Here is a 25213-nt window from a genome sequence, read left to right on the forward strand (position 1 = left end):
ATGCAAACAATTTAATATGAAGGCATACAGTTTAACCTTAAAAGTGTCACTTCACCCTTAGCTCTGAGCCGAACTCCATCCACTGTAGTATAATTTTGAAAAACACTTTTAAAAAGTCGGAAAGGGGCTGAGAGGCAGCAGGAGTTGCTCAGTGAGCCTGGTTTCACAGAATCTCATTCAAGGGTGGGGCTGGGGCAGGTGGGTCACACACCTATCATCAGGGGGTGTTAACTTTTTTTTTTTTTGTAATATAAATTTCATGACGGGCGGCACGGTGGTGTAGTGGTTAGCGCTGTCACCTCACAGCAAGAAGGTCCGGGTTCGAGCCACATGGCCGGCGAGGGCCTTTCTGTGTGGAGTTTGCATGTTCTCCCCGTGTCCGCGTGGGTTTCCTCCGGATGCTCCGGTTTCCCCCACAGTCCAAAGACATGCAGGTTAGGTTAACTGGTGACTCTAAATTGACCGTAGGTGTGAATGTGAGTGTGAATGATTGTCTGTGTCTATGTGTCAGCCCTGTGATGACCTGGCGACTTGTGATGACGGGTCGACTCTACATCAGCATCGGCCTTGCAACGTTCAGGATGATTTTAGCCAGTAGATGGCGTTTTGAGCCATTTTCATCTCATCTCATCTCATTATCTCTAGCCGCTTTATCCTTCTACAGGGTCGCAGGCAAGCTGGAGCCTATCCCAGCTGACTACGGGCGAAAGGCGGGGTACACCCTGGACAAGTCGCCAGGTCATCACAGGGCTGACACATAGACACAGACAACCATTCACACTCACATTCACACCTACGGTCAATTTAGAGTCACCAGTTAACCTAACCTGCATCTCTTTGGACTGTGGGGGAAACCGGAGCACCCGGAGGAAACCCACGCGGACACGGGGAGAACATGCAAACTCCGCACAGAAAGGCCTTCACCGGCCACGGGGCTCGAACCCGGACCTGTTTTGAGCCATTTTCAACCCAATAAAATGCTTTTTTGTTTTGGAAAAATAGTAATTTGTCAATATTAACACCAGCATTAGTGTGGTCCATGACCTTACAGTCATATCAGGGCTTCCACTAAGGCATTATAGCTTAGTGACATGCCGCTATGCATTAAACTGCCGCCGCGACACTTATAGTTTAGGCCTAGAATCAACATGCATGTGTTTTGTAGCTTTTGAGCAGGTAATCAGTACAGTCCATGTAAGCCCATGGACCTGAACTTGACCTAAGTTCACAGCTCATGTCAGAGACGGGTATTCCACATTGATTGGCTGAGTGTGTGTGATATCCCACATTGACTGGATGTGCGATGTGCAATTAATATTCATAGGTAACTTATCCTTTTTTTTTTTATTCGTATACCATATAATTATACAAAACAAACAATACAACTACCCAAAAAAGCAAAAATCAAACACAACAGCGAATTTAAAATTGAGTGAAAAACCAAAATTAACAGTGAGGAATAATGTGTAATATAATAAGAGAAATAAGAATAGGATAAGAATAGGAATAATTTGATTAGCTGACTAATTATACAGATTGCCTGGGCACCCAAATATGACCACGGTGTCATCCCGCCCCCGCACAGGATATACCACAATGAGACGGCAGAGGGAAGGCCCTGCATGCTAATCAGCCCACGGCCCATGGCCCCCAGCACCCCCCTCACCCCTCACGACCCACCACACCTCAACTTCAGACCATCACACAACACGCCATATTTATCCTATGTAAGAATGTAAATGGCTATATTGTGGGCTTTCTCTAATGTATTGCATTAAAAGAAGTGTGCACACAGGGTGAGTCTCTGCCCAGATTTCCCCCTGCACGCCACAAGAACCCTGCGTGGGTTTCCTCCGGGTGCTCCGGTTTCCCCCACAGTCCAAAGACATGCAGGTTAGGTTAACTGGTGACTCTAAATTGACCGTAGGTGTGAATGTGAGTGTGAATGGTTGTCTGTGTCTATGTGTCAGCCCTGTGATGACCTGGCGACTTGTCCAGGGTGTACCCCGCCTTTCGCCTGTAGCCAGCTGGGATAGGCTCCAGCTTGCCTGCGACCCTGTAGAACAGGATAAAGCGGCTAGAGATAATGAGATGAGATGAGATGACTACAGAAAGGAAGGTCTGAGATCTGAATATCCTTGCAAATAGTTTGTTCTTTGTCTAACCAGGTATTGTCTGAGGGGGTGGGATGTAATCATTTGTATATGTAACGAAGCTGGCTGGCCAGGGCATAATGTTGGAAGTGTGGAGCCTCTAGTCCTCCGAGTATTTTAGGTTTTTGTAGAGTGGTCAGTTTGATTCTTGGTGTCTTATTTTTCCAGTAGAACTTAGTAATTGTTGAGTCTAGTGATTTAAACCAGGGAGGGGAGGGCTGTGTCGGAATCATTGAGAAGAAATAATTTATTTTGGGTAATATTGACATTTTGACGACTGATATCCTGCCCATGATGGATAGTGGAAGGTTCATCCATCGCTGGAGATCATCATCTATTGAATTGAGCAGGGGGGTAAAATTTAGACTAAATAAATCTGACAGCCTTGGGGAAACCTTTATCCCTAAATATGTGATATAATTAGTACATAGTGGGATAGGTGATGGATGGGCTGTCACATCCCAGCTGTTGGAGTGTAATGGAAGAATTGCAGACTTATTCCAATTGATTGAGTATTCAGAAATATTAGAGAATGTGTCAATAAGTTTAATGGCTTCTTTTACTGATACTGTGGGGTCTTGAAGAAAAAGTAGGATGTCGTCGGCATAGAGGCTGATTTTATGATGCGTATTTAGAGTCTGAACTCCCTTAATATGGGGGTTCTGACGGATGGCAACAGCTAGAGGTTCAATGAAGATGGTAAATAATAAAGGCGAGAGTGGGCATCCCTGTCTAGTTCCCCGGTGCAGAGTGAAACTGTGTGATGTTAGTCCACTGGTGATCACTGTGGCTGAAGGTGAAGTGTAGAGAATTTTAATCCAATTAATGAACAATTCCCCGAAACCAAACCACCCTAATGTGGAAAACAGAAAATTCCAGTTGACCCTATCAAAAGCTTTTTCCGCATCAAGAGTTGCTATAATGTTTTTTTTTCTTGTATAGTTGAGGAGTGGTACATTATATTAAAGGATATGGGACATGAAACATAAATGCACGCTATATCATTTCTTTCCATTAAAAATATGAATTAATTGCATCAACAAATACAAAATCATCTATTAAATTCAGCAAAATCGTTATATTCGTGATGATTATATGGCATTTCTGCTCGACTTCCGATATGCATTTTCTACAACTGGAAGAGCCGCTGTCACGTGATCATACGTCACAAAAACTTTTGGGCACAGCACAAGCGGGTAGATGAATGGAGAAGTGGATGACAAGAAAATTGTTTTTATAGTCTTTAAAGTACATTGGACATCATACATTGGACATCATGGTGTATTGTACTGCTTATGGTTGCAATAATTCCAATGGGAAATGCCCTGGAGTAAGTTTTTTTGCATTCCCCAAGGACCCGAAGCTGAGGAAAGTGTGGGCTCACTACTGCCGTAGAAAAAACTTTGCACCTACTGTTTCCCACAGACTGTGTTCGGACCATTTCACAGAGGATTCTTTCAACTTTAATACTCAGGTACTGAACGAAATTAATTGCCAAGCCAAATTTAAGAGGCTACTTAAAGATGGAGTCGTTCCCAACGTCCCAATTCAGGAACAAGACGGCGGAGTGAAACCAGAAGTGCTACGGCCACCACGAGGTGCATTCGCTAAGCATCTGAAAGCCGAGGTAAGGATTAGTGTTATAATTTTGGGTGTATCAATTATTGATTATCATAATTCTGACTCATTTACTCTTATATCTGTCCTTCTTTGTTTACGTATCGAATCGAAGAGTTGTGGTGAAGTTGTAGAAGAGGTTTTTTTGAACTTTTATTTCATTTTATTATTCTATATTTTATTTCTACTATTGTTTAATTCTTATTATTTTTCTTCCCCATTTATTTTATGTAATTTTATTATCTATCGTTTACTGTTTTGCTTTTACTTCTGTAAATGGACTCTGGAAGCATTGTATCTCAATCAATCTCGAAAAATATCAGCAAAAAAAATAGCTTGCAACGGACTTTAGCTAGATCTATGATGAACTTTCAATGTATGATACAAAAATAATACTTCTTTCAACAGATCATTAGCCTTTGAGCAGAATTGTTTTTAACTTACCAGGAAGTGTTATCGAGCCGACCGCTTTCAGTTTCATGGGGACTGAATGAACTCTCACTCTCAGAATCATCTGACCCGTCAGAGTAAAGACAAGATCCATGTTCATGTGAATTTCCAGCTATCGGTTCGAATTGATAGGGTCTAACTTCACATCTCTGTGAAACATCGGGAATGTCACTGTCGATGGTGTCCATTTCGGTAACCTGTTTACATTAGATTCCCAAGCGCTGGCTCCTTGGAAAGTTTTTGTTACGTCACGGGTCACGTGACCACCTAGCTCAGGGGTGGCCAAGCAGTTGGAGACCAAGAGCCACATTTTTTATTGTATTACCGCAAAGAGCCACATCATACACATGGGCACACGAGCATCACCCATCCCTTCCTCTCTCTCTCTCACACACACACACACACACACACCTCTGCTCAGCCAGATTAATAGTAAATGTCACACACCAACATATTTACTCCTACAGTACTAAGACCACAGGCTGAGGCCAGTCATTTTTAACAATGAACATTGTGTGCACTTACTATGCATGCTGCTTAGTGGGACTCATGGCATTACCAAAAAAAAGCCGCATCATACACATGACCACACATGAACATCGCCCCCCCTCCCTCACAGACACACACGCACACGCTCAAGCACTCACCTCTGCTCAGCCAGATTAATAGTAAATGTCACACGCCAACATGAGAGAAATTTACTCCTTCAGTCAGTACTAATACCACAGGCCAGTCATTTACAGCAATCAATATCGTGTGCACTTACTATGCATGTTGCTTAGTGGGACTTCTGACATTCCTTGCCTTGAACAATCCTCTTCAAATCTGGCTTGTATTCCGTCGTTGCCACTCGAAGCAGTTCTTTCACATGGGTTTCAGTCAGAACAGAACGATGCTTTGACTTCACGTGTTTCATGGTAGAGAACACAGACTCGCAGACGTATGTTGACCCAAACATTGACAGTATCTTAAGCGCAGCCCGTTTCACATTCGGGTATTTTTCCAATGGCACACTTTTCCAAAACTCAATGGTGCCTTCCCTCAAAACAGGTTTCAGTTGGTCTTCCTCACGAAGATCGATCATCTCCAACTCAGCCGCAGCCTCATCTGTGACAAGCGGGGCTTTCAAACAGTCCGTCTCTGCATTGAATGGGTCGACGAGGAACGTAATCTGTGGCCTTTTCAGTTGTATATCACGGAACCGGGTTACAAAGCTTTCGTGCAGGTTTTCAATTAGTGTTGCATATCTGGCTCCTTGCTTATTCAGGGAGGCGGGAAGCTTTGAAATGAGCTAATGACGACTGACATATAAGGCAGAATGGCTTGCCATTACGTTCAACAAAAAAGTATAAACTCTCCCACTCTGTTAAAAATGTCCCATGTTCATCTTCATATTTTCGTTTTGCTGTGCATTTTTTCATTGCCATTTTGAGAGGCTACTTGACACAAGATACACCTTGCCCAAAAACTTAGCAATTATCTCACGCACATGCGCATTTGACATGACCTGAAAATACCATAATATACCCAAGCAAAGCGAAGATGCATTTGATGAAAATACCATACTGAACTCAAGCAAAGCGCACACGCACATAAAAAAAAACACAAACACAAACTTCGATATGAACGTAAGAGCCGCATGACACCGGGCAAAGAGCCGCATGTGGCTCGCGAGCCGCGGGTTGGCCACCCAAGACCTAGCTCATTAACGAATCCTTGTTTTACGCTGATGTATAAAAAAACTTGAATAATGTGATGATTTTCACATTTTTGACACCCTGCAGTGATTTAGATGGCATTTCTTATGTCCTTTATACATAATTATGCCCAGAAAAAAATCCATGTCCCATACCCTTTAAACAATCTGCGGGTGTTGGAGGAAGAAATTCTGCCTTTAATGAAGCCAGTCTGATCTGGGTGGATAATGGATGGGGAGACCTCTTCTAATCTGAGCGCTAACGTTTTGGTGATTATTTTATTGTCAACATTGAGTAGGGAGATTGGCCGGTAGCTGGATGGGATTGTTGGATCCTTATTGGGCTTAAGGAGAAGTGAAATTGAAGCTGTGGTGATACTAGCTGGAAGTCTTTTTTTTTTGTTTTGATTCATTGATCATCCTGATAAAAAGTGGAGCCAAAATGGACCAAAATTGTTTGTAGAACTCAGCAGGGAAGCCATCCGGACTTGGTGCTTTGTTATTAGGCATACGTTTAAGAGCCTTGTACAGTTCTTGTTGAGTTATAGGTGACTCTAGTTTATTTGTTTGGTTTTCATTAAGTTGTGGTAAGTTGATGCTGTTAAGAAATGAGTCATGGCATCCTGGTTGGGGTTTATTTCTGAAAAGTATAGTTTATTGTAAAAATTGTAGAAAACCTGATTTATTTCTTCAGGTAAGCTGGTTAGCTTCCCTGCTGAGTTCTTTATGACTGGGACTGTTACTTTTTCTATGTTCCGTCTGATTTGATTTGCTAAGTATTTACCTGATTTATTGCTATAGTGGAAATTTTCTTGCCTTAAATGATGGATCATAAATTGAGTTTGTCTATTAAGTATTTCATTGACTTTGAATTGTCACGCCCAGCTTGGTCATGCTGAGAGTGCTTACTCCACCTTTTTGATATATTAATCTTGAACTTGTTCTCTCTCCCCCTCCCGACCTTTAGGAGGAGCTGTTTGGTATCTTGTCACTTTGGCCAAACAGGCGGAACAGTTCAAATACAACCTATGGCTGTCAGGTTGGAGGGCGTGCTTTGCTGGCATTTTGGTTTGGTTGTTTGGCTGTGTGCTGTTCAGGCCTTCACTGGGAGAAGGCCTGCCCAGCGCAGGTTTTCCTTTGTTCTTTCTCATTTTTCTTCTTTTTATTATTATTATTTAATTAAAATACTGCTAAAACTGGAACAACTGTGTGGACTCCCTTTTATGTTATGGTCACTTGAGCCTAGTGGTCGTAACAGAATTTACATTTCCTTAGTTCAGTCTGCGTTTCTTCTGTTGGGTTACTTGCGTCGATCTCTTCCAATTGTTTAATTTTGTTATTTAATTCTACTTCCTGTTCTTTTTCTTTCTTTTTTTGTATACTTTAAATGAGATTATTCTTCCTCTAAGCACTGCCTTTCCTGTTTCCCACAGAAGGGAAGGAGATGATCCAGAGGAATCATTCATTTCTAGAAAGCATACCCACTCTCTCCTAATAAAACTGTTAAATTTGGGGTCTTGCAAGAGGGAAGTATTGAAGCGCCATCTATTACTATATTTCTGTGGGGGGGGGGTTCTGTTCCATTTGATTGTTACAGGGGCATGATCACTAATGACTATGGGATGAATTGTTGAATCAGAGATATTTGGCATGATAGAATTGCTAGTGAGAAAATAGTCAATGCGGGAATAAGAGTGGTGGACTGGTGAGAAAAAAGAGTAGTCTTTAGAGTCTGGGTGCTGAAGCCGCCAACCATCAACAAGGCCAAAATCGCCCATGAACTGTTTTATTGTTTTTGTGGATTGCCAAATTCGTTTGTTTTTTGAATGATCAGATCTATCTATAGTGGGGTCTAAAACTGTATTGATGTCGCCTGCAATTATGATGGGACAGTCAGATAAAGTTGAGATGGAAACAAAAAAGTTCTGAAAGAAAACTGGATCATCTGTGTTAGGGCCATAAACATTAGCAATTGTAACGGGTGTTAATTGAAAGGTTTATAATGATAAAACGTCCTTCTGGGTCTGTGATAGTGGTGTTATGAGTGAAAGAGATTCTTTTGTTAATCAAGATACAAACTCCCCTCTGTTTTGTGTTGTAATGTGCTGAGAACAAGTAACTGAATCGTGTTGATTTGATACGGGTGTAATCTGATTCTGAGAGGTGAGTTTCTTGTAAGAGGCATATGTCAGCTTTTAAATTATCCAAATGATTTAAGACTTTGATCCTCTTTGCCTGAGATCCAATCCCACGGATGTTCCAAGTCAGCAATGTAAGTGATGCCATGTTCTGATCTTAAAGGTATGAAAATGTGAGATGAAAAGATGGGCTGTGTGTGTGAGAGAGTGTGAGCAGGCATGTATTGAGGTTTTTCACCTGACGTCACAGGGTCACGTGACGCCCCGGTGTCCGCCATTTTGAAGGTCAAGCTAGCTAATGCCAACAACATCATAGCTGGTATGTTACTGTAGCAATGTTTACGTTCAGTCATTTGGATGACTGTTAAAACCTTTCAGTCTCAAGTTTTTCCTTTACTGTATTTACTAGTTTACTGTAATTATGATCCGGCAGCTATTTACACCGGATCCAGTGTAAATAGCTTCCGGAGCGCGCTCCGGCTTGCTCCCCCTCAAATTAAGCAGCGTGCTCCGGCTTGCTCCCGGAGTACTCCGGCTGAGGTTCCGGAGCGCGCTCCGGCTTGCTCCCGGAGTGCTCCGGCCGAGGTTCCGGAGTGCGCTCCGGCTTGCTCCCCCTCAAATTAAGCAGCGTGCTCTGGCTTGCTCCCCCTCAAATTAAGCAGCGTGCTCCGGCTTGCTCCCGGAGTACTCCGGCCGAGGTTCCGGAGCGCGCTCCGGCTTGCTCCCGGAGTGCTCCGGTCGAGGAGCAAGCCGGAGCGCGCTGCTTAATTTGAGGGGGAGCAAGCCGGAGCGCGCTCCGGCAGCTATTTACACTGGATCTGGTGTAAATAGCTGCCGGATCATAATTACAGTAAACTAGTAAATACAGTAAAGGAAAAACTTGAGACTGAAAGGTTTTAACAGTCATCCAAATGACTGAACGTAAACATTGCTACAGTAACATACTAGCTATGATGTTGTTGACATTAGCTAGTGCTAACAGCTAGTTGCTAGTACACTGCTACAACACAGACACCGACCCTAATAATACAGTTCTTGGTCATTGCCTGGTAACAGCAAATTTATAACGGGCCATGTCTCAACAGACTAAAGTTATTTCAATGACATTTAATAACATTTTGTTTATCCTGAGGACCGAAAGTAAATGAAAATGTGAACAAACCTTAGCTGTAATAAGATGGCGACCACCGGCTCCAGGGACGACCCGCTGATGTAGGCATGTTACCCAGCCTGACACAAAATATTTGTAGGTATCCAAACTCTTATACGCTTTCAGATCAATACCTGTGTATGGCGATGGGTTTTTAACGACATAGGTATACAGATCATGTGGGCCGAAGTCAGGTAAAGACGAGGGCTTCGTGTACTTCCGTACGTCAGTGAACAATCCTGGTGGAAGCAGGTAAACGTCGTTCTCTAAGCCTGCTAACCTCAATTTTTGCAAATACCTCTCCCTCTGCTCGCCCTGTAAATGCCCTACGTCGCTGGATAGTGAAGGTGTTTTCTGCATCTCGCTCCTTTTTCTTTTATGTTTTTCGTTTGTCGCCTTCCTCGCATTCAAACTGATTCGAGCCGTGACGTCCAAAATGGCAGCCTCACATGACTTGGTCACGTGGGTGAAAAACCTCAATATGGCTTAAAAAGGAGAGGGGGAAGAGAGGGAGAGGGATAGGTATGTAGCATAGCATATGTATGAGTTGTACAAGAAAGGGGGTGGGATAGATACAAAGAATAAAGAAGTAGAAATCTGGTTCTGGAATGGTGTCAACATGATGATTTCCTGTTTAGTATTAAAATCATAATCACAATTTAAATTCAGCCTGTAGACATATTGAACAAAAATGGACAGGACATACGAGCCAACATACCGTATAAAGACACAACACATTGAAATATACTGAACATTGAGAGAAAAAATGGGATGGAGTGAACAAAAGGAAAAGAGAGAGAGAGGCTTAGAAAGAGAAAAAGGTGTGGAGACAGAGTTCGATGCATCAGAGCTAGTACAGTAAGTTAGGGGAAGGGGAGGGTGACAAAATTACAATCAAGATAAATATTGGCGTGGGGTATGAGCTGCTATAACCAGGTGGTGATATTGAGGTCGCGGTGTTCCATTGATGTAAACTTGTTGACAGACAGTGTGGCTCGTTTACCTTCTTGCTGGAGTTGTTTCATTATAGGCAAGAGGGTTCTTCTTCTTTCCTGAATTTCTCGTGGGAATTGGTCGTTTAGTCCATATGATGTGCCTTTCAGTTCTTTTCCTTTGCTTTTAATGAGTTCTTTGTGCTTGTAGTTTTCGAATTTGGCGATTATCGGAGGTGGCTTTTTATTGTGTTTGGAAGTGAGACGGTGGACTCGATGAAAGGTAATCCTGTTGACTGCCTCTGGTGAGATTTTCAGTCAAGGGAGTAACTTTGATTTTGACATTGGTGGGGACACAAAAGTGATCCAAGGCAGTTACCAATATTCGTCTGTAGGTGGCAGTAAAGGACCATGGATTTGTTGTATCTAGCCTAGCCTAGTAGTAGTAGAAAGAGGTCTCTGTAAAACGGTGAACGCAGCAGACTCAGCAGCTGTCACGCTGTTGATTCTGAAATGCAAGTCGCACATCTGCATGGCCATGCAGTAGCCTACATCTGACTACTTACATTCTGTAAAACCATTAGGTCTATAAATTTAACATTCATTCATTGAGGATATTATCTAACACCAAGTTACATTGCTCCAGCATTCCTTTTCTCTGCAGCTATGCAGTAGCCTAGCTCTGATGCGTCCTGTCACATTGCTAAACCTGCCTAAGGAGCCGCAGCAATACTTTCATGAAGGGTTTCCATACATCAAAAGGATTTTGTTGAGTTTTTAAAGCTTGACGGAAACCTTGCACTTACATTCTTGACTTTGAAGAAGAATGAACGAATGTCTCGTTTCTTGGGAGGGGAGCCGTCATCCATGATACTCAAGTCAGCATGCGAGTCGTAGGGCAAGCATGCATGGACATTGAAGTCCAGCTCAATTTGTAGGCTGACGGAGAGTGGGGGGTGCGTGGGGTAGGTCAGGTGTGTACGTGTGAGATACGGGGGGTTGATGGGCGGGTAGTCACGGCTGCTGTGGGAAGTGTGCTGCTTTTACAGCAGATGGAGTGACAGCTGGGATAGCCAACCATGTAAGTTAGCGAGAAACAGGTAGCTAATCAGAGAATGATATCTACATTAGAGGGGGGATTATTAGCAGTGTCATACATTTAACCCTTTGTGTGCCATATAATCATTGCTCAGGTTAGGACATCGGTTTTACTGATCGTGATTACACAGTAGCGGCTGAATATTGGTAGGGACACGTCCCTAGTGTCCCTACCCAAAATTAAGCCCTAGTTTTCAGGGATGACTGCATGAATTCTTTAGCAGCTTTCTCCGGATTATCAGGTGTAGCTGTTGATAGTGGGATTCCTGAAAAAATGAGGTTGTCACGCATGCTGTGACATTGGAGGTCTAGTATTTTTTCTTTCATGATTCTATTTTCGCTAGTGAGATGTGTTACCTGGTTGGATAAGTTTGTGACATTTCCTTTTAGTTCACTGTTTTCTAATACGAGTGTGTCGATCTGTGATTGAGAAAACGTGAGACTGGCTTTTAATCAACATGCATGTGTTTTGTAGCTTTTGAGCAGGTAATCAGTACAGTCCATGTAAGCCCATGGACCTGAACTTGACCTAAGTTCACAGCTCATGTCAGAGACTGGTATTCCACATTGATTGGCTGAGTGTGTGTGGTATCCCACACTGACTGGATGAGTGATGTGTAATTAATATTCATAGGTAACTTATCCAAAAATGGCGGAGCCTTCAAGCCGGACACGAGTGAGCAAAAACACAGACAGGATGCAACTTAATTACAGAGTTTTTCAAAAAGAAAACTGTGGAAAACAACTCAGCAACAGTGGCAGACTGTAGCTGTGAGACCACGATGGCAGGTTTGCTGCATGTTGCTGACCAGCTTGATTCTGACAGTGAGAGTATTTAGACATCTGCACTATTGCCAAAATTTAATGATCAGTATTTTGAAGAACTCATGCCATGTTGCATCACCATTCACTTTGTTTGATGTGAAATAAACTGCAGGATACGGCTTGTGAGATGCAAGTGGGTATTGTATTGACTTTGTTTTTTTCTGTTTTTAGGGTGGGAATTCAGTAAAATTATAACTAAAATATAGCCTTTTCCCCAACATGTTGAACTGGTAAAAATCAGCTGTCAACAAAAGCCATGAAATGAACCCTTATATTTAAAAATTTTGTGGGGGAGCACACCCTCAGTGGCATGCTCTTTGCACCTCGCTGTGCTCGGGGGGCCACTACTCTTTCCAGTTTTTCTTGGGGTATCCAGTTTTCCTGCATATCATTTCGGTTACAGCTCAAAAAACACATTTAAGTGTCCAGTACCTCTTTAAGTGCATGTACAGTGCTTTGCAGATCTCATTTTTCATCTAAAGCAATAGTTTCCACCCTTTAAAGTGCTAGTCTTACAAAAATGACATCAACCCTGGAAATTATACCTTATAAAACGAGACATGTTCAATAGTTTACGGTCTAAATTGCATTTTAATATGAGACCAGGAACATATTCTATTTAGCAGGTAAAGTTTGGCTCTTTGAGTCTGCCATTACATGAATGTGTTTCTGGTAAGTTATTGTTAATTCAGAGGAAGTGATGTCATATGCGCAACACTTGAAAGTTTGCAGCATTTCTGGCTTCATCTGCTTTGCAAAATGGAGCACCTTTTTAATAATTTTTTATCATCTCATCTCGTCTCGTCTTCTTCCGCTTATCCGGGGCCGGGTCGCGGAGGCAGCAGTCTGAGCATGGAAGCCCAAACTTCCCTTTCCCCAGACACCTTGGCCAGCTCCTCGGGAAGAACACCGAGGCATTCCCAGGCCAGCCGAGAGACATAGTCCCTCCAGCATGTCCTGGGTCTTCCCCAGGGCCTCCTCCCGGGGGGACATGCCTGGAACACCTCCCCAGGGAGGTGTCCAGGAGGCATCCGAAAGAGATGCCCGAGCCACCTCAGCTGATTCCTCTCGATGTGGAGGAGCAGCGGTTCTACTCCGAGCTCCTCCCGAGTGACTGTGCTTCTCACCTTATCTCTAAGGGAGCGCCCAGCCACCCTGAGAAGGAAACTCATTTCAGCCGCTTGTATCCGCGATCTTATTCTTTCGGTCATTACCCAAAGCTCATGACCATAGGTGAGAGTCAGAACATAGCTCGACCGGTAAATCGAGAGCTTCGCCTTTTGGCTCAGCTCCTTCTTCACCATGATGGACCGATAAAGCGACTGCATCACTGCGGAGGCCACACCGATCTGCCTGTCGATCTCATGCTCTATCCTTCCCTCACTCGTGAACAAGATCCCGAGATACTTAAACTCCTCCACTTGAGGCAGGGCTTCTCCACCAACCTGGAGAGGGCAAGCCACCCTTTTCCAGTCGAGAACCATGGCCTCTGACTTGGAGGTGCTGATTCTCATCCCAGCCACTTCACACTCGACTGCAAACCACCCCAGTGCATGCTGAAGGTCCTGGTTTGAAGAAGCCAACAGGACAACATCTGCGAAAAGCAGAGATGAAATCCTGTAGTTCCCAAACAGGATTCCCTCCGGCCCCTGGCTGCGCCTAGAAATTCTGTCCATAAAGATTATGAACAGAACCAGTGACAAAGGGCAGCCCTGCCAGAGTCCAACATGCACTGGGAACAGGTCTGACTTACTGCCGGCAATGCATACCAGACTCCTGCTCCCTTTGTACGGGGACCGGACAGCCCTTAGCAAAGAGCCCCAAACCCCATACTCCCAAAGCACCCCCCACAGAATACCACAAGGGACACGGTCGAATGCCTTCTCCAAATTCATAAAGCACATGTGGACTGGTTGGGCAAACTCCCATGAACCCTTGAGCACCCTATGAAGGGTATAGAGCTGGTCCAGTGTTCCGTGACCAGGACAAAAACCGCATTGTTCCTCCTGAATCCGAGGTTCGACTATTGGCCGAATTCTCCTCTCCAGTACCCTGGAGTAAACCTTTCCTGGGAGGCTGAGAAGTGTGATTCCCCTATAATTGGAGAACACTCTCTGGTCCCCTTTCTTAAAAAGAGCGACCACCACCCCAGTCTGACACTCCAGAGGCACTGTCCCCGACCGCCACGCGATGTTGCAGAGGCGTGTCAGCCAAGACAGCCCCACAACATCCAGAGACTTGAGATACTCGGGGCGGATCTCATCCACCCCCGGTGCCTTGCCACCGAGGAGCTTGCTAACCACCTCAGTGACTTCAGCTTGGGTAATGGACGAGTCCACCTCTGAGTCATCAGCCTCCGCTTCTTCAATGGAAGGCACGACGGTGGGATTGAGGAGATCCTTGAAGTATTCCTTCCACCGCCTGACAATGTCCCCAGTCGAGGTCAACAGCTCCCCACCCGCACTGTAAACAGTGTTGGCAGAGTACTGCTTCCCCCTCCTGAGGTGCTGGATGGTTTGCCAGAATTTCTTTGAGGCCGACCGATGGTCCTCCTCCATGGGCTCACCGAACTCCTCCCAGTTCTGAGTTTTTGCCTCCGCAACTACCCAAGCTGCGGCACACCTGGCCTGCCAATACCCGTCAGCTGCCTCAGGAGTCCCGGAGGCCAACATGGCCCGATAGGACTCCTTCTTCAGCTTGATGGCATCCCTTACTTCCGGTGTCCAGCACAGGGTTCGGGGATTGCCGCCACGACAGGCACCGGAGACCTTGCGGCCACAGCTCCGAACAGCCACGTCAACAATGGAGGCAGAGAACATGGTCCACTCAGACTCAATGTCCTCAGCCTCCCTCGGAAGTGGGAGTTAAAGACCTCCCCAACAGAGTGCTCGGCCAGATGTTCCCAGCAGACCCTCACCATACGTTTGGGCCTGCCAGGTCTGTCCAGCTTCCTCCTCCGCCAGCGGATCCAACTCACCACCAGGTGGTGATCAGTTGACAGCTCAGCCCCTCTCTTCACCTGAGTGTCCAAGACATAGGGCGAGAGATCCGATGAAACGACAACAAAGTCGATCATCGACCTCTGACCTAAGGTGTCCTGGTGCCACGTGCACTTATGGACACCCCTATGCTCGAACATGGTGTTTGTTATGGACAAACCATGACTAGCACAGAAGTCCAATAACAAAACACCACTCGGGTTCAGATCGGGGAGGCCATTCCTCCCAATCAAGCCCCTCCAGGTGTCACTGTCATCGCCCATGTGAGCGTTGAAGTCTCCCAGTAGAACAATGGAGTCCCCAGTCTGAGCACCTCTCAGTACCTCTCCCAGGGACTCCAAGAAGGCCGGATACTCTATACTGATATTCGGCCCGTAGGCACAAACAACAGCAAGAGCCCTCTCCCCAATCCTAAGGTGCAGAGAGGCGACCCTCTCGTTCACTGGAGTAAACTCCAACACATGGTGGCTGAGCTGGGGAGCTATAAACAAGCCCACACCAGCCCGCCGCCGTTCACCATGGGCGACTCCAGAGAAGTAGAGAGTCCAGCCCCTCTCAAGGAGCTGGGTTCCGGAGCCCAAGCTGTGCGTGGAGGTGAGCACGACTATCTCTAGCCGGTACCTCTCAACCTCCTGCACAAGCTCAGGCTCTTTCCCCCCCAGCAAAGTGACATTCCATGTCCCAACAGCTAGCTGCTGTGTTCAGGGATGAGGTCATCGAGGCCCCTGCCTTTGACTGCCGCCCAATCCACACTGCACCAGCCCCCTATGGCTACCTCTGTGGGTGGTGAACCCACAGGAGGTCGGGCCCACGTCACCGCTTCAGGCTGAGCCTGGCCGGGCCCCATGGGCAAAGGTCTGGCCACCAAGCATTCGCATACGAGCCCCAACCCCGGGCCTGGCTCCAGGGTGGGGCCCCGGCTGTGCCATACCAGGCGACGTCACGGTCCTTGATAGATTATTATCCATAAGGGGTTTTGGTGAACTGCTCTTAGTCTGGCCTGTCACCTAGGACCTGTCTGCCTTGGGAGACCCTAACAGGGGTGTAATGCCCCCGACAACATAGCTCCTAGGATCATTCAAGCACACAAACCCCTCCACCACAATAAGGTGGCAGTTCTAGGAGGGGTGATTTTTTTATTCCAAAACAAAATTAAAACCAAAGCATGCCTTCTAAGAGGTGTGTCAGTCAAGGCTGTTCAAGTGTAGTTGATAAAAAAAGTGAAATTTCAATCCATTATAGCCCAAACCGCGTGTCTGCCACTCAATCGGGAGATCACGAGTTCTACTCGCGGTCAGGTCATACCAAAGACCATTATAAAAATGGTACCTACTGCCATCTGGCAAGGCACACTGCAATACAGTTGCAAGTGGGAAGTCAAACTCTCATGGTTACCAGAGGACTAGCCCCCCACTGTAACCCTAGCTATGTAATAGGCGAGAGGCCGAGGGCTACAGAAACAGAGATTGGTGCCGCTCTGTGCACCATATGGTGCGGGAAGGACTTTAGATAGCCCAAAATTGTCAGGATGCTTATGGAATGAATGAGTTCGATTTGTACGGACAAAGAGAGGTAACTTCAAGCCGACAGGACGGTTTGGTGTCTGCTCCATATATTTTGAAAAATTACAGTTACACCAGTTCACAGACATCCTTCTTCATCCTTTCATTTATAATCCAATCTAAGATAGTTCTTTCTTTTTTTTGGCCACACTAGTATTTTTGAATTTTCAGATCCACTGAATGTAAGTGGGCGGCACGGTGGTGTAGTGGTTAGCACTGTCACCTCACAGCAAGAAGGTTCTGGATTTGAGCCCAGCGGCCGATGGGGGCCTTTCTGTGCGGAGTTTGCATGTTCTCCCCATGTCTGTGTGGGTTTCCTCCGGGTGCTCTGGTTTCCCCCACAGTCCAAAGACATGCAGGTTAGGCTAATTGGTGGCTCTAAATTGACCGTAGGTGTGGATCTGAGTGTGAATGGTTGTTTGTCTCTATGTGTCAGCCCTGCAATGATCTAGCGACTTGTCCAGGGTGTACCCTTACTCTTGCCCAGGGTGTACCCTACCTCTTGCCCATAGTCAGTTGGGATTAGGCTCCAGCTTGCCTGCGACCCTGCACAGGATAAGCGGTTACGGATAATGAATGGACGAATGTAAGTGAAGTTTGAGGTTTTCTAAATTTATGGAAAATTGCATTTTTTGATGTAGAATTTAGTGCTCTTAAAATTTAGTGACTGTGCATATTTGTCTTACTGAACACCAGATGTGTGGCGCTTAAAGATGCACAGTAAGATAGTAATTTTACTACAACAGATATCTGTTCAATAAACATGTTAAGATACTTTTTAAGTTTACTCCTATATATAGAAACACTAGACATTCTGCTTCATATACTCAAATTATGACATGCAATATGGAAGAATTTCATTGAGGTTGAAATCATATATAAAGCATTAAATCACGTGCAGAAATCTTTGGCACGTGCAAAAAAATGCTGTAAAGCAAAGATGCCTTCATAAATAATGAAATTAAACATTTATACATTAAAAAATGATACAGAGAACTAAACAGTAATAAATGAAAGTCAAATACAATGTGTGGAGTTTTATAAGGAAGTGAGTTGTAAGTTTTACAGAAACAGCTTCAGTTCTTCTGAACACTGTCACACTTGCTTCTTATTTTTGCAGCAAAACCCAGCAGCCTTCATTATGTTTTCTTTTTTTTCTGAAAAGTGTCTTATGTTATATCTTGCTTTATTTACTGACATACAAATATTTTACTGTAACATTTAATTTGGTGCTGGAAAACTAATCTTTGGAAATCTAAAATGTTTTTGTACTGACTTGATAATGTAGAAGTCATAAGATAAAAATCTATAAGAGAGTTTGTACTGAAAAAAAAAAATATATAGTGCCTAAGACTTTTCCACAGTACTGTATAAGTGAAGGTTAGCCTGATTTTTCCCCCTTTTTTTTGCTATTTGGAAAATGATTTAAAGTACCCTAAACTTTATAAAAACATATTTTTCTGATTAAACTACCTGTCAATTTCGTTTTCCAGTTATCGTACATATCTGCCGTTCCTCTAGAGATCATGATGGTCTTTTGATTGATTTTTATGACATTTTCTTCTAATTGTGCAGAAATATCCTGAAAAAAAAAGTTGATGTCAATCTTCTTTGATGAAGCAGCATCTAGCTGGAATTTCTTTTCTGAAATAATGCAATTACTATTGATTAACCGTTAACAAACAAAGTCCAAAGTCACCAAAGTCACACTGTGGAACGATTTCCACAATTAAATCTCCTATCCTTGATATCCTTTATTTTGTTATTTAGTTAAAGGCAAAAATATATATAAAATGCATCACATGAAAAGAGTTTGATATGATTTTCAAGGTTTGTGAAAATCAAAAGGTAAACATTGCAAACCTGCTGGTAATGAATAAGATTCAGTGAGTGAACCGTCATTCCCATTATCTCAGGTTTCTTTTCCGAATACTGATACATGATTCACGAATCACAAAACAAACAAACAAACAAACAAACAAAACCACAAACACATACAGTGAGAAATCACACAGTAAGCAAATCGAACTCACACGTTACTAGGGTTAAATGCATAAGGAACACTAAATCAAGTGACAGAAAGAAAATTCAGATCTCACTATATCAAAAACTAAATGAAAACTACCTTAAACCTGAGGTTTTGTGAACTTGTATTCCTCAGTACTTTGATAATATACTTCCTACAGCAGAAAGTACTGTTTGTTCAATAAAGTGTTAATGGCAAACACAATGACATGGAGCACATCTGCGTTTCAAGAACAGCATCGTGCACTCATGAGGAGGTCAGTTAAAGCTCCCCTTAATACTATATATATATATATATATATATATATATATATATATATATATATATATATGGCACCATCAAAAGAAAGAAAAGCAAATGTTAAGTATATGTGATGAGGTGGCCTGAACCACTTAGCTTAATGACAACTTGATAATACTATCACAGTTTGTCTATTACAGTACATAGCAGCAACATTTCCCCATACAGCATGACTAACTATGCAGTTATGGAAGTGAAAGTGAAGGCTGACAGACTGAGGTGTAAATCCTGGTGTTCTGTGTTGGCGGTAACATGTTTAGCTAATTGACGGTGAGGTTACAGTGTACATTAAGTAGTGACATGGTGACTTGGGTGCTGTAATAAAGCCTGTCCTTTAAGGATTAACTGGTGGGTGTAAATAAAACTTGGGGTTTACATTGTGCCACAAGTGCATGAGTAAGTCCACACTGCATACATCCTTGACTCCAAGCTATGTACGAAGGAAGATTTGAACACTGAATGTCTGTCTCGTGTTACGAGGTGCACTTTGAGCAGGAATACTTTGACTTTTTTCCCACTAGAAACGAAAAAGTACATTCGAGATTATGCAGTAGCACCACTTGTTCATGAGGTCACTTCTCACTGCAGGGCTCTCATTTCCTCCTCCTGCCGCAGTATTTGCCTTGGCACCCAGTACCTCCTGCAGTCACAAACATAGCCAAAGTGACCACTTTCTTAAGTGTCTAATGGCTTAAAAGCATAAGATCCAAAAATAGTTCATTATACATTTGGAAATGTGCCTTCAATCAAATGGTACGTGTGTTATGGATGTATGCAAATACCCAGATGGGTGTACTGTGTTTGAATACTGAAATCACTATTCAGGCAATTGATATGCCTGATGTGTCCATATTAAGTCAGTGAAAAAAAAAATATGAAAGGAAAAATCCACAGGATTCTGATGTAGAGAGCAGCACTGTTTGTCCTCCTCTCTCCATTATATATATACACAGTTATGCGAAGATATGAAGTTTATCTTTGAGTGGTGAATGTATATTTCATGAGTGAGCGAAGTTTCATGCCACAGTGTAATATTCTTTACATTATATGGACACACACACACACACACACACACACACACACACACACACACACACAAAAAGTTAATCAAAAGAAGTTTAAATTTGAACCAGTTCGCCATTTTGACAACACGCACCTAGTCAGTGGGAAAACACTGGGAGAGACGTCATCGAAGTGAAATATCAGGAATTATTATACATACAGGACACTTTTTCAATGGAATAAAAACATGTGCTCTATTCCCTTCTAGCAAGTTTCATTCATTTGGTTCGATAGCATGCAATATTGTTAGCATATCGCTTATCCTACGTGTATTATGTCACTCTACCCAATGGAGAATGAGTGTTGAATATGGTTTACGATATTGCATGGTTGTTGAGACAACATGACATCACACATTGGAGACGTACAACTTCTGTGCTAGCGAGCGACTGGGACAATTTATAAACAAACATGGCCGCCAGATTTGCGTCGTTAACCTCCTAAGGCCCAAGCTGTTTTTTTACACGCATTTTTTATTTCTCTTTGCTATTTGGGCTTATTAGAACCTGATTAGAATAAAAACTAAGCATCATCTTTTGATAAGATGTACTTTTAGAGAAAAAGTATGTCCACATATGTGGATTCTTGTTCTGAATTTCCATAAAGTGCTGTCCATGCATGTGACCGCTAAGCCCTAGGAGGTTAAATATGGAAAATTTTGAGAGAATTTTGAAAAAGAAAGACATGCTGAACACCCAAAAGGAACGTGTGTGTATAATAGTAATAATAATAATAACAACAACAATAATAATAATAATAATAATAATAATAATAATAATAATATTATTGGCTGGCTTTTTTCGTGGTATATCAGATCTATTCCATTCAGCTACGCATCTTCGACTCATTCAGTATCATGCTAGCTGAATGGAATATATCTGATATACCATGAAAAAAGCCAGCCAATATTATTTAAATATGTCACTCAGATCCACGATGTATTTTGTACGAAAAATGCGAGTTTTTCAACACAAGAAGATAAACTTCATATCTTCAAGCCAACATGTAATTTTCTTATTATATCGACACATCCACAACCAAAAAGGACCCAAATTTCTCAAAACAATTCATTGATTTAATCACGAATGACATATAGAGGAATATGTCACCGTTACTATTCTCAATGTCCCAGATATAGCTCGTATGAAAAATATGAGTGGAGTATTTCTCAGTAAAACACTCATGTCATATGTATATATAGTTAACCTAAATATCCATTCATTAAATCCTGTGGGTATTTGACTATCACAGTTCAACAGAAGGCGCATCCCAAGCATGCAAACACACAGTACATTACTAAATGTGCGCTATACTGTACCTCTGTAGCCTCTAGCACCTAGAGCACTCTGAAGAGCTGCATATTTGGCTGCTTTAGCTGTAATAATAATAATAATAATAACAAAACATTTACATTAAAGTTTCTGATTTAATAAATTATTAAGTATGGGAAACCTTTACTCAAGCCAAGACAGCCAGAATGACTGGTGCTCCATTCATTGTCAATGCAAATATTTGTACACGTCCTTCCCATACATCTGGCCCAAACCAGGTATCTTGTTTGCGCGTCCATTGCATCATTAAATCATAGCAAAAATGTGATAAATATAAAATATTGTTAAAATATTAAAATCATTTTATTATACTATATACATTTTTTACTATTTTTTATGATATTTTTAAACCGATGTTGTTGACTTATACATGAGCAGTTATCTTGGACAAAATCTGCATTAGTTATATGAATGTATCAGGTGAAACAGAAATGGCCTACATTGTTGAGGTGTAAGTGGTGCACTTCCAGCTCCTCCTGGTCCAGCTCGACCATAACCTAGCATAAAAGAAAATTAATAAATTTATGTACGCTTCTTCAATTTTGTCATTTGCTTATTGCCACCCACTAACTAGTTTATCTATTTTAACTATCACAGGATGGTTGAAGAGGGCGGCACGGTGGTGTAGTGGTTAGCGCTGTCGCCTCACAGCAAGAAGGTCCGGGTTCGAGCCCCGTGGCCGGCGAGGGCCTTTCTGTGCGGAGTTTGCATGTTCTCCCCGTGTCCGCGTGGGTTTCCTCCGGGTGCTCCGGTTTCCCCCACAGTCCAAAGACATGCAGGTTAGGTTAACTGGTGACTCTAAATTGACCGTACGTGTGAATGTGAGTGTGAATGGTTGTCTGTGTCTATGTGTCAGCCCTGTGATGACCTGGCGACTTGTCCAGGGTGTACCCCGCCTTTCGCCCGTAGTCAGCTGGGATAGGCTCCAGCTTGCCTGCGACCCTGTAGAACAGGATAAAGCGGCTAGAGATAATGAGATGAGATGAGGATGGTTGAAGGCAAATACAGGCATATAAATCCAGTCTTTGCAAACTGCTGCACATGCTGTGTCACAGGGCAGTGTAACACCCAGAAGAAGGTGCTATCTGCCCTCTTCTGAATACACGAGCTCCCATAATTGGCTGTTGTCACTGTGATTAACAGGACAGAGAAAGTATACTGTCCCGCCCACCCAGAAAGCTTTGCTTGCTTGACTCCCAGCTATGTATGGCTGTGGCATCATCAATATTTGAACTGGCAGTGATAGGGGAAACACTTTTCTCTTACACCACTCAGGAAGATGTTTGTAAATGCTGCTAAAGGAATGAGTTTGCTTTCAAAAAGTGGCTTCATTACCTGGGAGTGGCTGCTGGTAACCGCCTGCACCACCACCACCGTATCCTGGCACTCCACTACCTACAGGAGTGAAAAGCTCATTCACTTGTACTTCATTACTATCCTTATGTATGATTTTGGTGTATTTATACTTTACTTGACTACTGAAACTGAATATTGTACTCTTGCATCATTCCAAAAATAAATTTTTTTATTCCTTTCATTATTATGTAGACCTTCAAAGTACTCTTACAAATCTCAAGTCTCTTCTTCTCTCATCCAGCCGATGAGTGCATGCTATATGGTTCAGTTTAGCATCCAATCAAGATCATCAGTGTCGAAAAAACTATCAAGAATTGTGACAATTCTTCATCTGCGGCGACCTTCTTATGCTAAATAATGTATTAGAGCTATCTGTGTGCACTGGACCACAATAAAATGTACGCAAAGACTGGTATAAAATAAGGTGTGTCCTTTGCCTTCCTAGAAGACAGGAAGTCCAGCTAAAAAATCATTGGAAATTTACTAACATTAATTAACTACAGTAAATTTAACTAAGTTAACCTGTTTTCTTTGCTAATGCCAGGTTACAGTAGATTAGCATCAATTGTAGAAGCTAATCTAATTGGCTAGGCAGCAATTCACATTTTAACTAATGGTAAATATTTACTTCTAATTAATTCATTAGCAAACTATCTAGCTTTACTCATGCATATGAGCAGCAAACGTATATAGACTGAATGGTTCAATACAAAAAATGGCGTACTTACTTTAAAGGTAGACCACCTTTCAGATTTTTTCAAGCGTAGGTCATAAAAAGAATTTTCCCTGACATCCAATTATGTTTGTTTAGTGGACTGAAAGCAACTGAATTCGAATCACAGACTTCCAATTTTATTAGTTTTTTAAAAATAGAACAGTGAATGAATTTATCTCCACGTGGCCCTAAATTCTTCACTATTTTTTCCTGCTTCACCATGACCCAATTCAAGATACTATGTCATGCATCACATGGTGGGCCTTTCCTGTTTGTGCAAGTCATTGTGAGATACAAATTTGAAACAGGAGAGAAAAATGGAGGACATGAGTATGCGAATGAAACGTGAAAGACTGACTACAGTAACGGAAAGCGAGAAGAAAAGACGTTATGTTATATACGAAGGAAAGGAAACACAGGAAATATCAAACTAATAAATATCGGTGGTCAGCGAGCAGCTCGGTGTGATCAGCTGTTCATTCAGGGACAGAATGATGGAACTGTCAGTGCATGCTCAAAGGTAAACTTGCCCATGCGCACATGGACTTCCTCTGTCTGCTTGACTGCGCGAACCGAACGATTTCATGCGCATTATTTGCTCAGGAATCCCCTCAAATTAAATAACTTCCCAGCCACAGAATGGCCTGATATTTTGTAAGATATTACAGAAATAAACATATATCACAATGACCAAATTTCAGAGAGAAGTACATTTTACCGATTTAATGAAATCGAAAGGCCGTCTTGCTTTAAGATAAAAATAATCTTCAAACCAGTTTTAGTAATAAACATACTTTTCACATGAAAACATTTTTAATAGAGTACATTTGAAAGTAGCACTTTTTTTTCCCTTTACTTTCACGAGTACAGTTTTGGCTGGGGACTTCCACTTTGAACTGGAAGTTACTTTCACTTAAGAATAATTTCTCAGTTTTATTTTGACCTCTGATGAGAGAACACAACTTTTATTCCCTCTATAGCTTGGATGAGAAGAACATAAGAATGCCATCCTACCTGGCTGGTAACCTTGACCTCCCAAGGCACCTGTCCCATACCCTGTAACAAAGGAGAGAAGAAGCAAAACGCATGAACAGAGAAAGGGTTGATCAGTGCAATTTCAGGAAATAAAACAGTTTTTAAATTATGTCTGAAATTTGATCATTGATAATGGAATTGATTATTTTGTGGCACCTGATTTACCAGGCTTCCCAACTCCAGCTCCCAGTCCAGCCCCGCCTGGGTAGATGTAACCTAAAAGCAAAAGATTGTGATGGCTAGTATTTGAAAATGGTGCTTTTATTGATTTTAGGCCTGAAGCTATATAATATACCGCCACCAATGCCACCTGGGCCACCAGGTCCTCCTCCTATGCCTCCTAGCCCTCCACCTACACCACTGGGACCTCCTCCTAAAGCCCCACCTGTACCTCCGAGTCCTAGGCCTCCTGCTCCACCCAAACTGCCAAATCCTACAAACACAGGAACATGTTACTGAGCACATGATAATGGTTAGGATCATTTGGCTAAGAGGTGACATTTTTAATTATTGATTGTATTTATTTTGTTCTTTATGTAGGTGAAGCACTGACACACAAGTATGCATATTTATCATATCAAAAGTCATGTAGTTGGATTCATGTTCACACTGAGAACAGTAAAAATACCAAGATTTTTTTTTTGTGTGAGTATTTCTTTTAGATTGAGTCTTGAATTGAGTCTAAAAGCAGCCTTGCTATCTGTCAGTGGTTGGTTCATACACAGCAAGTCATTTGGAGTAATCAGATCTAAACCTAAACTAAATATA

General features: G+C 42.7%; 1 protein-coding gene across 1 annotated transcript in view; it reads right to left on the bottom strand.

Moving 5' to 3' along the window:
- Positions 1 to 18972: 18972 nt before the first annotated feature.
- Positions 18973 to 25213, bottom strand: part of elnb (elastin b) — a 41407-nt gene continuing 35166 nt past the window's right edge. The window contains exons 61-67 of the mRNA XM_060934937.1: positions 24741 to 24878; positions 24602 to 24661; positions 24425 to 24466; positions 22675 to 22734; positions 21780 to 21836; positions 21327 to 21383; positions 18973 to 19586 (exon numbers count right to left, since the gene is read on the bottom strand). Of these exons, the coding sequence (XP_060790920.1) occupies positions 19540 to 19586; positions 21327 to 21383; positions 21780 to 21836; positions 22675 to 22734; positions 24425 to 24466; positions 24602 to 24661; positions 24741 to 24878 (461 nt within the window). The 3' untranslated portion in view covers positions 18973 to 19539. The remainder of the gene's footprint in view (positions 19587 to 21326; positions 21384 to 21779; positions 21837 to 22674; positions 22735 to 24424; positions 24467 to 24601; positions 24662 to 24740; positions 24879 to 25213) is intronic.

Source organism: Neoarius graeffei, chromosome 12 (genome assembly GCF_027579695.1).
Source record: "Neoarius graeffei isolate fNeoGra1 chromosome 12, fNeoGra1.pri, whole genome shotgun sequence".
Taxonomy (NCBI): Eukaryota; Metazoa; Chordata; class Actinopteri; order Siluriformes; family Ariidae; genus Neoarius; species Neoarius graeffei.